This window comes from Anas platyrhynchos, chromosome 13 (assembly GCF_047663525.1).
Source record: "Anas platyrhynchos isolate ZD024472 breed Pekin duck chromosome 13, IASCAAS_PekinDuck_T2T, whole genome shotgun sequence".
In the NCBI taxonomy this organism is placed as follows: domain Eukaryota; kingdom Metazoa; phylum Chordata; class Aves; order Anseriformes; family Anatidae; genus Anas; species Anas platyrhynchos.
In genome coordinates this window covers 6,204,955-6,217,063 of record NC_092599.1, presented here as the reverse complement: position 1 = coordinate 6,217,063, position 12,109 = coordinate 6,204,955, and the positions used below count along the sequence as shown (strand labels likewise).

General features: G+C 40.5%; 1 protein-coding gene across 2 annotated transcripts; it reads left to right on the top strand.

Annotated features, from left to right (window-relative positions):
- The first annotated feature begins 568 nt into the window (after positions 1-568).
- Positions 569-10,994, top strand: KBTBD8 (kelch repeat and BTB domain containing 8). 2 transcript variants are annotated; one of them, XM_027467623.3, is made up of 4 exons: positions 569-724; positions 2,606-2,816; positions 3,454-4,568; positions 7,285-10,994. In XM_027467623.3, exons 1-4 carry the CDS (start codon positions 709-711, stop codon positions 7,746-7,748), a joined length of 1,806 nt encoding a protein of 601 aa, XP_027323424.1. In that variant the 5' UTR covers positions 569-708; the 3' UTR covers positions 7,749-10,994. The 2 variants fall into 2 exon arrangements, with proteins under 2 accessions (XP_027323424.1, XP_012947285.1); XM_013091831.5 differs by lacking the exon at positions 569-724 and adding an exon at positions 1,165-1,317.
- The last annotated feature ends 1,115 nt before the right edge of the window (positions 10,995-12,109 follow it).

The window sequence follows — 12,109 nt, the reverse complement described above, 5'->3', positions numbered from 1 at the left end:
TCACGATGAGCTTGCAGGCTGATTACATTCCTGATTAAAGCCCTAAAAAGCTCTGGGCCTTGTGCTCATGATACTGCCCTGCCCTGTGGCACCAGTAAGGTATTCTCTCTTCCTTGCCGCTTTTCCAGCAGTGCCCATGGCAGCCAACGACCCCGGCCTGCTGGGGGCCAGCTTTCCTCTCCCTTAGGGACTCAGGGAGCTGTTCTAAGAGCGGCAGGACAGGGGCAGCACAAAGCAGCGTTTGTGAGGGATTTATTTACACGGCGGGGCCATTTCTGCGGGGCTCCCGTCACAGAGCCCCGACGCCCTCCCTCAGCACGGCGCCTCAGGGCCCCAAAATGGCGGCCCCGCCCCGCGCTTCCCGCCTCCCCGTTGCTAGGCGACGAGCCGAGCCCACAACCCCCCTCCCCTCCCCATCCCGACAACGACACCTACCGCGCAAGCGCGCCGGGGCGGAACTACATCTCCCAGCGCGCCCCGCGCCCCGAGTTGCAGAGAGCCTACCTTCGGGTCCCCTCGGACTACATTTCCCAGCGTGCCGCGGGGGCGCCGGCCAATCGGCGCGGCCCAGGTTGGGGGGTGCGGCGGCGCGGGGTTGGCTTCCGCGGCGGGCAGGGCGGCGGGGAGGAAGCGGCGCGGAGGAAGCGGCGCAGGTGACATTTCCTCACGGGCCGCCCCCCTCCCGCTGCCGGAGCTGGGGCCCCGAGGATGGCAGCGCTAGGAGGTGGGGGCTGCGTGAGGAGGGGGCACGGGGCGGGATGAGGGGCGGGGAGGGGCCTGGGGGGGGTAAGGGGGGAGGTGGGGGGGGGAAATGGGGGGGGGGAGGTAAGGGGGAGAATGGGGGTGTGGGGGGGGCAATTAGGGAGGGGGGACTGAGGGAGGGCAGGGGGGGAGCTGGGGGAGGGTAAGAGGTTTGGGGGGGAAGGGGGAGGTTCTGTAGACCCCCCCCGAGTGGGTTTGGGTTTTGGGGTTTTGGGTTTTGGGTTTTGGGGGTGTCATGGAAGTAAATGGACGTGGGGAGTTGTGGGGGGGGTGGGGAGGGCGGAGGTAAGGCCCTGAGGGGTGATAAAACGTTGGGAAGGGAGGTGGGGAGAGGGAGCAGCTGGGTTCCCCAGGGGGGAGCCTGGTGAGTGGAAGGGCTGGGGTTTGGGGGTGAGCCTCGGGGCCTGGGGGGTGCTGGAAGGTGGCTTGGCTGCGTGTGCAGCAGGCAGGGCTGGAGAAAAAACATTTTGGACCTTTTTAATGTTAGGAAGTAAACAAAACTCTTCTGCAATGGTAGCTGCATCACACTTTCACTGTACGTCAAGGCTCGGCTAGGTAGGAAAGCTTGGCATCCAAGTATCAAAGTATTTTATTTCCTTGGAACTTCCTCACTAGCAACTAACGTTTGTTTCTGAAAAAAAGTACGAGTACAAATTCTCCTCTTCCCTCACAATCAGCGAGTTTTGAATGCTGGAGCTGAGTTACTTTGATCAACCCCCCTGTTGTAAATTTTACCCTTCCTTGCTATTTTATTTGAAAGAAAGGTGTTTTTTCTTTTTTTTTTTTTTTGAAGGATTTTCCTAACAGTTATTTGAAGAGGCTCTGACAATATTTGGCCCCAAGCCTGCTGTGAAAAATGTGCCCCACAGCAGATCCCTACTGACCTAATTGTGACTGTGCTGAAAGCTGTGTCTGAGTTCAGAGCAAGAGAAGCTCTAACTGCTCTATGCCACCGTGTGTTAGAGCTTAAATCTCCTGTTCCTAGTCGCTGTTGCTCATTGCTTGTTTTTTCCCCTTTCTGTCGCCCGAAATTAAGGCATTCAGCATTGCAGTCAGCAACATTACCTGACTTGCAGCTCTTACCACCTAATGTTTTTCTTTTGAGTTCTCCTTTGTTGCTGTTGCGTAAAAATCTTGTTGCTATTACGAAACAGATTTTTGTGCTTGAGATATTGCTCAATTTTCACTTTGGGATTTACTTCATTAAGCATATCACATGTTACATAGAAGCTTATACTCCACTTTGTGTGTTGTCACAATTATATGCAAGTACCTTCACACCTGAGTAATTCTAAATGATAATTACATTTTAGCCGTAAAGAAGAACGTGTAGCCATACATTTATTTATGTGAATTTATCTAATAGCTTTGTTGCTGGACATATTTACTGTTTCTTCATGAGTCTACTCCATTAGTCATCGTTTGTGGAAGTTGGGAGCCAGTTCCTTTTTCAGTGTAAAGTTAAACACATGCGTACAGACTTGTGAAATGGTGACTTAGCTTGTGGGCTTGGTTTGCCCTTCTACATTCTTTGTTCTTCCCATTCCACAAGTCAGCCAGCATCGTGATACCTAATAAAACATTCACACACACTTTGTATTTTTCTTAAAACTAGTGGAGAACATTTTATAGGTTAACCTATGTGGTAGACTGGGGAAGAGGGGGTGGAAGGGGAACAACCTTAGATGCTCTTATATCTTTATTTGCTCAAGGGAATGTTAGATTCGCTGTTGATGGATGTCAGCGCTGAGGGGGTACGGAACATTAATTTGTGCTAACTCTCATTTGTTCAGGTGTGCTTTCTCTCTTTTTTTCTTTAATCGGTTTCAATTTTGTTTTGTAGAACCAAGTAAGTTTTCACAAACACTGAATGGAATTCCTTCTTCAAACACAGTCAGCGGTGGAATGGACCCCTTCCATGCCTGCAGTATTCTTCAACAGCTTAAAACCATGTATGATGAAGGACAACTGACAGATATTGTGGTGGAAGTGGATCATGGGAAAACATTCTCCTGTCATAGGAATGTTCTTGCTGCAATCAGTCCTTATTTCAGGTACAAGAGTCCATTATTCTCGGGGTGGCCAAACGTGGAATCATAAGTTATTTTCATTAACTGACAATAAAAAATAACACAACTATGCTAATATTCCATGTGACTATTGATGATATAGTACATCAAGTAAACAAATTTTTTTATTCTCTTAATGTCAAGGAATTATCAGTGTCCATTTATCAAAGGAGAGTTTTATTGGACAAAATCTCATGCAATTTTAAAAACAAAGCCCTCTCCTATTAAAAGTATCTTTATATAATAACAGTATAGTTAAACTACTTGTTTCCCTTTAAAAATTGTATATTCCGTCATGCTGGAATATGCATATGAAATAACACTTTGAAAGTTGAATGCAAAGTCTTGGATATATCAAGAGCTTTGCCTGTAAAATGAATGAATTTTAAAATGGGATTAGTGAGATAATTAAGCAAGAAATTCCAGCTTGCTGTATTTGTTTCAGTAAGTCCAAAACAGATTTAAAATTTAGGCTCCCAACCAGAGCAGTGTAACATCAGTGATAAATGCGTTTGTGCGGATATAAGGGCAGGCGCGTTGGGATTAGCTGTGTGATATGATTTCTTAGACCTGTAGCTAGAAGGTAATTACAAATAAACTGCTAAATATTTTTCTTTTGTAGATCTATGTTCACTAGCGGCCTTACAGAGAGTACCCAGAAAGAAGTTCGTATAGTTGGTGTTGAAGCAGAGTCAATGCATTTAGTATTGAACTATGCATATACCTCCAGAGTAATGCTGACAGAGGCCAACGTTCAAGCTTTGTTCACTGCAGCTAGTATCTTCCAGATCCCTTCCATACAAGACCAGTGTGCTAAATACATGATCAGTCATTTGGACCCACAGAACTCCATTGGGGTGTTTATCTTTGCTGATCACTATGGTCATCAGGAACTCAAAGACAGATCACAAGACTACATTCGTAAAAAGTTTCTGAGTGTCACCAAAGAGCAAGAGTTTCTTCAGTTGAGAAAAGACCAACTCATAAGTATACTCGACAGTGATGATTTAAATGTAGACAAAGAAGAACATGTTTATGACAGCATTATAAGGTGGTTTGAGCATGAACAAAATAAGAGAGAAGTGCACCTTCCAGAAATATTTGCCAAATGCATCCGTATGCCTCTGTTGGAAGAGACATTTTTAGAGAAAATCCCTCCCATGTTTGCACAGGCTATGGCCAAAAGCTGTGTACAAAAGGGACAACATAGTGCCAATGGCTATACACAACGGCTTGGAATGACTGCTTCTGAAATGATCATATGCTTTGATGCTGCCCACAAACACTCAGGAAAGAAGCAAACAGTGCCTTGTTTAGATTCGGTCACAGGGAGAGTGTTTAAACTATGCAAGCCACCAAATGACTTGAGGGAGGTTGGAATTCTTGTATCTCCTGATAACGATATTTATATTGCGGGTGGTTACAGACCAAGCAGCAGTGAGGTCTCCATTGACCACAGAGCAGAGAGTGATTTCTGGATGTATGATCACTCTGGCAATAGGTGGATCCCGAAAGCTCCTTTGTTGCGAGCCAGAATAGGCTGCAAATTGGTTCATTGCTGTGGTAAACTGTATGCAATAGGTGGTCGTGTTTATGAAGGAGACGGGCGAAACTCTCTCAAGTCTGTGGAGTGTTATGACAGCCGGGAGAACTGTTGGACAGCTGTCTGTCCAATGCCGGTAGCAATGGAGTTTCATAGTGCTGTGGAATATAAGGATAACATCTATGTTTTACAGGGTAAGGTGCCTTGACTGACTATGCGGTGTTTGATTGGAAGTGGGGGTGGTTTAAGCCAACTGTCTCTTCTTAGAAGCGCCATAGAAAACCCAAATCTTTCTGAAAATCTAAAGAGAGCCCTGGGACAACGGAGCGGGAGAAAAGCCAGGGAGGGCAGTGAGGGTGCTGCTTCAGTTCTCACGTTTTGGGAATGTGTCATCAAGTTGTTGTACTGAGTTCTTGCACAAATGGCAGTTTTGGTGGTGTTCTAAGTCAACAACTTAGCACTAAATCTTACAATGAAAATGCTGTATTCTTTATCTGAGTGAAATGCACTAATGTTGAAGAACAGCTGTTGTCATGAAAAAGCAATTAGCATTTTACTTAGCTGAACCTGTGAAAACTCCTGGTGTCTTGTCTTTTTTTGGTGACTTGTAAAAATTGATTAGCCACAGTAGGTCTTCCTTCTCTACCTAGCTGACTTCAAAAAAGCAGAGTTGGGCAACTAAGGAAGACAATTTCTCTTTTTCTAATTAGCTCACACTGTCTTTCCATCCTATCTTCCAATAAATAATCAGACTTACTGGTTTATTGCATCTTGATTCTTAAATTAATGACTTAGCACAGCTCTAGCACCAGCAGTGATAGTTCCATATTTAAGATTTATATCAGAATGACCTGTAAAGATTAAAGTAAGTATGTTGACAATGATTTATTACCAAGATGTACACGCACATGAAAGCGGTGTGATGAAAAAGATGCTTGTGGTTATTTTAGACTGGGAATTATATCTTCTAGGACTCTAAAAAGGATTGTTATGGGAATGGATAAAATAAAAAAGGGAAGAACAAATGATATGATTTGTGGAGATTGTATACAATACATATTTCTGTGTGCCCAAGCTCCATAGGAGTCCATGCTTAAGAGTGCCAAGACTGGCTGTGGTAAGAGTCCCAAGAAGCAGAAAGAAAGATTGGGACAGGGAGTATCTTAGTTTTGTTTTAGGCTCATTTCTGTGTAAACACTTGCAGAATTTGGGGTCTTGGATTCTCTACCAACTCCCCTTCTTTTGGGTCCATCTCCATGCAAAGCTGGACCACAGGAAAGAAACATGCGGAGGAATACTGTAAACTTCTTGTTATTTATCAGAAGTCAGCCTGACTTCTTGTTGAGTCCCTGCCATTCAGGAAGGTCGGAGGGCTTCCACAAGACCTGCAGGTGTTGTTCTTCTTTCATATTACATCTGACTCTGGTTGTGGCTCTAAATTAAATTGTGTTAAAATAAGTTTTCTCAATCTTTCTTTCCTGTTGCATCAACTGTCTGCTTTAGATAGTTTAAAAAGGAGCACTGAGGAGTCTTTAACAGAATATTTGTTCATTCTTCAAGTATTTTTTAGAACTGCTAAAAAGTGGATAACATTTATAGAGGTATTACAACCTATAGAATAAGAATGCATTTTGTTTTTCACAGCTCATAGCTGCGCTATTCTGTGTTTCAGTGGTTTTAATGACAGCCCAAGGAAGTAGCTTATTTAAGTAAACATTGAGTTAAACAGCGAATTAAATAATTTGCCACAGAAAATAATCAAATTCTCCATTTGAGTGTGGAAGATAAAAACCTTGATTGGGTTGCACTCGAGTAGTGTATAAAAAAGTTAATTCTAAGTAATTCTCACAGAGAAAGCTCACAAGTTTGAAGTAGTCCATAAGAATTGATGGGAGTTGTAAAATACAAACGAGTGCAAGCATCAGTCATAGGAGATTATACTGGGAACCAAAATGAATAATCAAAAAATGCATTAAGACTTAATTTTTTAAGTTATATTCCACCCTTTAGCTCTATTATAATTTCTGTATTTTTGTCAAAATTGAGGTGCTTGCTTATACTGCAGCATAGTTTATATTCTTAAAAATATCAATGTGAAATTTATATAGAAGTTGAATTAGGGTAATATTTGGCAAATGTTAACTCTTTCTTCCCCCTGGGATTCATAAAAGACAAGGTGGGCTCTGTCAATGTTCTTTTTATCAAGTTTGCATCTGAACTTTGATGTCTACAGTCTGCATGCACTACTCTGTGCGCCCAACTGAAGAGGTGCCTTATCTGATCACGAAAGTAGTGATGAATCAGTAGCTTCAAGCGAGTCTTCACCTGGCATCCTTGTAAACAAATCAACCTTTTAATTTCAAATCAACCTATTGTTTAAAATCCCTTTAAACAAATGAACCTCAAGTGTGTAACCAGGGACGTGATACAAATGGCTTCAGAGTCTGAGTAGTAGAAGATACGCTATTTGCTCAGATTTGACAACTTTCAAGCACAGAATTCCAAGATTTTCCACAGTCTGTAGATGCTGCTTATTTTGTGAAGATACTAAAGAACAAAACAAATACATCGGATGTTTGAAGACTGGAATCTTGAGAGGTTTTGAGTCAAACTCTTAAGCGTGGTGTAGAGGTAGTAAAAGAGAGCTGGGAAACATGTAAAACACAGTATTTGTGGTGTGCTTCAAACTCTCCTCAGCTGGGTTAGAAACTCTTAAGTAGCTTTTACTTATTTTTTGCACTTTGAAGAAAGCAGATGGTGATAGATTTTTGTCATGAGATCAGGGCTTTTAAAAATTGGTAGGCTGTTTCTGTGTGTGGAAGACCCTAACTGAAAGCTTAGTAGCGGTGGAATTGCTGTTACGGAAATGAAGCATCAGTTTTATGTTTTATTTTTCCTCTCTCTTTGCAGGAGAATTTTTTCTCTGCTATGATCCTCAGAAGGATTACTGGGGGTTTTTGACCCCAATGACTGTGCCTAGAATCCAAGGCTTGGCAACTGTGTACAATGACTCCATCTACTACATAGCTGGAACCTGTGGAAACCATCAACGTATGTTTACCGTAGAGGCCTATGACATTGAACAGAATAAGTGGACTCGAAAAAAAGACTTCCCGTGTGATCAATCCATTAATCCATACATAAAACTCGTACTCCTCAAAAACAAACTCCACCTGTTTGTCAGAGCTACTCAAGTCACTGTTGAAGAACACGTTTTCAGAACCAGCAGGAAGAATTCGCTCTATCAGTACGATGAGGTTACTGACCAATGGCAAAAAGTATACGAGACTCCAGATAGGCTCTGGGATTTAGGCCGGCATTTTGAATGTGTTGTTGCTAAATTGTATCCGCAGTGTCTTCAGAAAGTTATTTAATTTTTTTTTTTTCAGTAACAGGCCTTAGTGCTTTCAGTGGTAATCTGATGCTAGAGAAAACATGTCTTAAAAGAAAACAAAGAAATTCAGTATTTATTGTAAGCTGAAACAGATAGGTTGTTTTTTGTTTTTTTGTATGTGGGGATGGGTGCTCTTTAAAGGTTGCAGTCTGGGGAGGGAATTACTGGTTCAGTTTCATATTTACTGATATTTTCCTGGGAAATGAGAAGGAGGTTACAAAGTGCAATTATCAGCATTTTTTTTCTGGTAAACACTTAATCATGTCATACTTGAGGGGTGTTTTTGTGGTAAGAGCAAATTAAGTGGAAGAGCCAGGATAACTATGCACTACAGTGGAAGAAAATCTAGCATTAGTAGCTAAGGATGTCCAAGCTGTTTTGAAGTGACTTTTCTTTTTTCTCTTTTTTTAAATACGGGTAAAATTTGAGGCAATATCACTAAGTTGTGTTTTGGTGTTTTTTTTTTTTTTTTTAATTTTAGATTGAAATTACATAGAGGAATGGTAGATCCTGATTCATAATGATCTTTTTTTTTTTTTTTTTTGTACTGCTTTTGAAGTCTTCTAAGATGTTTGTAATGTTTGTGCACTACAGTTTGGGAGAAAAACTCAAGCCAGAGTTGGAACATGGAGTACCTTTGCCCTGGAAGGAGGCCTGCTCAGTTTGCTGTACCACTTCCGTCTGTGGATTTTTGTCAAAATTGAGCTTAAAGATACTGAAAACAAATCCCAACACCTCTTTTTCTGCCACTTAGGTGTAGTGCTGCAAGAAAAACAAAAACATTTTTAACACTGCTTAAAATCTATTTTCATCCCATAAAGGGCTTTAACCCAAAAGTTGATGGTGCTAGTACATTTTTAATACTTGTTTGTCTGAAATGGGCTAACCTTATGCTACTGTTTAAGACAGCCTGTTATTTTTCATGGAGTGTGTGTCTGTTTTCAGGCCCTGTTCTGTCATCATATTGTCTTTTTTAACATAACATTTTTACTGTAGTGGTATTCTTGCACAGAATGGTGACAGGATAAGGCCTTAATAATATTGAAGTTTTTTTGTGGAGTGTTCATTTTGTCTCCACTAAAGTGCAGTGCTATGTGCAGTGTTAGCATGTGCTCCAGTAACTTTAAAATGTGTGGCTTAACTTTACACATCATCTTTTTCTTCCTGTGATCAAGCCCTCAGATACCTTCTAATTCATTCTGATCTATAATGTGAAAACTTGCACTACTGAGCTGTCTTCGTTACCCAGTGTATTAAAGAGAAATTGACAGTAAGTGTCCATGGCTTAATCTTAGATGCTAATTTAGAATAGGGATTCAATATATTGCAACACTTTTCTCTATGTATTAAACATTTACCTTACTTTTGCAGAAGTAAATAATTACAGAGTTCGGCCTCTACTTGAGTAGTTGAAAACTGGATGTAAAAGGGAAAAGAGAAATCCTAAAACTTACTGGCTATAGTTTGCCAGGTTTGATTTGCTACAGGTCTAATTTTTCCAGAGCTAGAGGTGTGCGTTATCTTACTCTTTCTATTTTCTCAAATTGACCGCGGTAAACCAGTTAACTTGAAATGGCAGTGGCCACTGCTGGCTGTAAGTTCTTACCATTATCTGGCTTAGCAGCTGATATTTGAGTAAGCCAAATATTTAGCTCATTAATGTTTATCCCCCTGGCATGGCTGAGGATTTGGACAATGTTCATTTGCCATGTGGTTTGTCTGTTCCCAAATGGAACCTTTGATTTACAGAAATACTTGCCTGGTTCTGTTTCTTAATTCTTGCACAAGATGTTAGAAAAGCAAAAACAAAACAACAACAAAACTGTGAAATGAAAAGGAAAAAAAAAAAAAAAGCCTCTTTGCATTACATACCTCATCTTCCAGAGATTTACCAAACTGCTTCTTTCAAATGCGAGCGCCTGATTTTTTTTTTTTTTTTCTGAAGTAAAGTTGAAGTCGACAATACTTGCTAAGGCTGCATTATACACCAGTGTTGAGGTGTGTTGTTTCTTTGTTTAGTTTTCTTCTGGATACTGTTTTATATATATCCATAGCCAAGAATAAGAGCTTTTTTTTTTTTTTTTTTTTTAAGTTCAACTAATTTCATTTTTCAAGTTATCCTTAGTCCTTGGCTAGCTCTTTGCGCTGTTGTAGGCCTCTAGCTGCAAGCTTTCTGAAGCACCCTCCCTAACAGTGTTGCATTTGTGTGTAAAACCATTCTTTTGCAAAGTGTTATGTAACTTTTTCTTTTTTTTTTTTTAAGCTTGGTTGAATATTTACAAGACTTCTTGCTGCTTTTTGACAATCTTCTATATTTATTTAGTAGAACAAATTTCAATATATTACTTGAAACTATGAAATAGAATTGAGTTAGCAATTGACTGGTCATGTGATGTGTAGAAGTACAATATGCTGTGGTTAATTCTGCAGTAGGTTTGTTAATTTTGTTTATCTGCACTAAAGTACGAAGATCTCCATTCTGTTTAACCATTCAAACTGAGGGTGTGATCCAAGTCTGTAATGTGTTTTTTTTCTTTTTTTTTTTTTTTTTTTTTTATAAAAAAAGCTAAATCCTGGAACTTGCTGTGGGAGTAGAATATACCGAATCTTTTGCATGAGGAGTTTGTTGAGACAGTAACGTAGCTGTGAGATTTTGCCAATTCTTAAATGCTTCTACATTTTGCTGAAAGTCAGATTCCTGGTAAAGTTTTTGCTTTAGAGTCAAGCTTAAGTAAACTTGCACAGCACAGAAAAAGAAATAATTGCACCAAAGGTACTGATAATATTTAAACAGTAACCTGTACGTTTTCCCCCCTTAGTATTTTTCTGCGTTCATTTACTGCCCTTTTATTAAATTAATTTCTAGCATTGTAAGGATTTACATAAGCGTGAATCTCTTTCAGAATTATTAATTACTTTAGAAGGAAGCATTTTGTAATTTCCACTTGATTCTATCAGTAAAACTTAGGCTAACTAAAAGCAATTTTGGTGCACCAAACATGCAGTGTTTGTATGTTCTACAAGAAACTGAAGAGCTCCCTGTTCGTAAGGCTGTTTAGAAATGGCATCCAACATTCAGTGCTCAGGTATGTTAGTAAGAAGTACTGTAGTCCTATGAGGGCAAATGTGTGGATTTTTAAACATTTTGCCATAATTGCACAATTTTGCATTTTTACTTAATGTCATGTTATGTTTCTTAAAATAAACCTATTGTTGAAATACAAAACCGGTTGCACTCAATTGTGATAAATCCATTGCATAATTTTTAGTAAGGTTCTGAAAATTAACCCTGTGATAGCACTTTATTTTTTAGGATGCTTTTACCATTCAAGTATTAGGTAACTACGACTATGAACTCCAACCTGGGGACAATTTGGACTCTCAGTTACTATTTTATTAGCAAACTCCAGACACAGCATGAAAGTACAACCAAATCCAACCAAATCTAGTCGTAGAATCATTAAGGTCGGAAGAGACATCACCTTTTAGGTGATAAAAGCATCCTAAACTCAGTTCTCCTGTTTGCTGTCCCCTTGGGTTGGAGCACCTTTAACAGCACCTTTGTTCTGTCCAAAGCTTGAAGGACTTGTAAAGAAATAAGCCCTAACACAGCACTAGGGAATAATAACACCCCAGTAAGTAATCAACTCTTGGGACTTAAAGAAGTTAAGAAAGAGCTGAAGCTGGCAAGAGAGGGCAAAAAAAGACCTCCATCTGTAATCCCCAAGGGAAAAAGTTGTGTCAAAGTAAAATAACACGACTGCAAGAAAAAGATAGCCAAATTGCATTGGCTGCCTGAGGACAAATCGAATTAACTCGGGGTCCACAGCTTGGACAAAGCTAAAGCTGCAGAAGCTAATTAGAATTGTCTCCTTATAACTTTGTTTTCAAGCAGAGGGGAAAATAAACTGAACTGAGCACTTGTAGCAGAAGCCTCAGAGAATGCCTTGCTCTTCAGATGTATCTGAATGGTTCTGCTGCTTAGCAGCACTGTTCGTGGCTCCTTTGAAAAGACATCGGTATTTGCGAGTTAAGTAGTAGCTGTTATCTGGCTTATAAAACATGTTCATGAAGATGTCTGCAAATTTTCAGCCACGTCATAAAAGTCGTATCTGGAAGATACTCTTGGTTTATAATCTCCAGGGAGAGGGACTAGAGCCAAAACTGGGGTAGAAGTAGTTCAGCCATAGTCTTTGATTCCCAAACTTTTCTTCTGCTATCGTGCTTAAGGATAAATGAATTTGCCTCAAGTGCCCCAGATATCCTAGTGTGCAAAAGCCTCTTATCACTTGGCATGTGTTGTAATGCACATGTACGTGTTATAGTGGGTGGGAGGGGGCA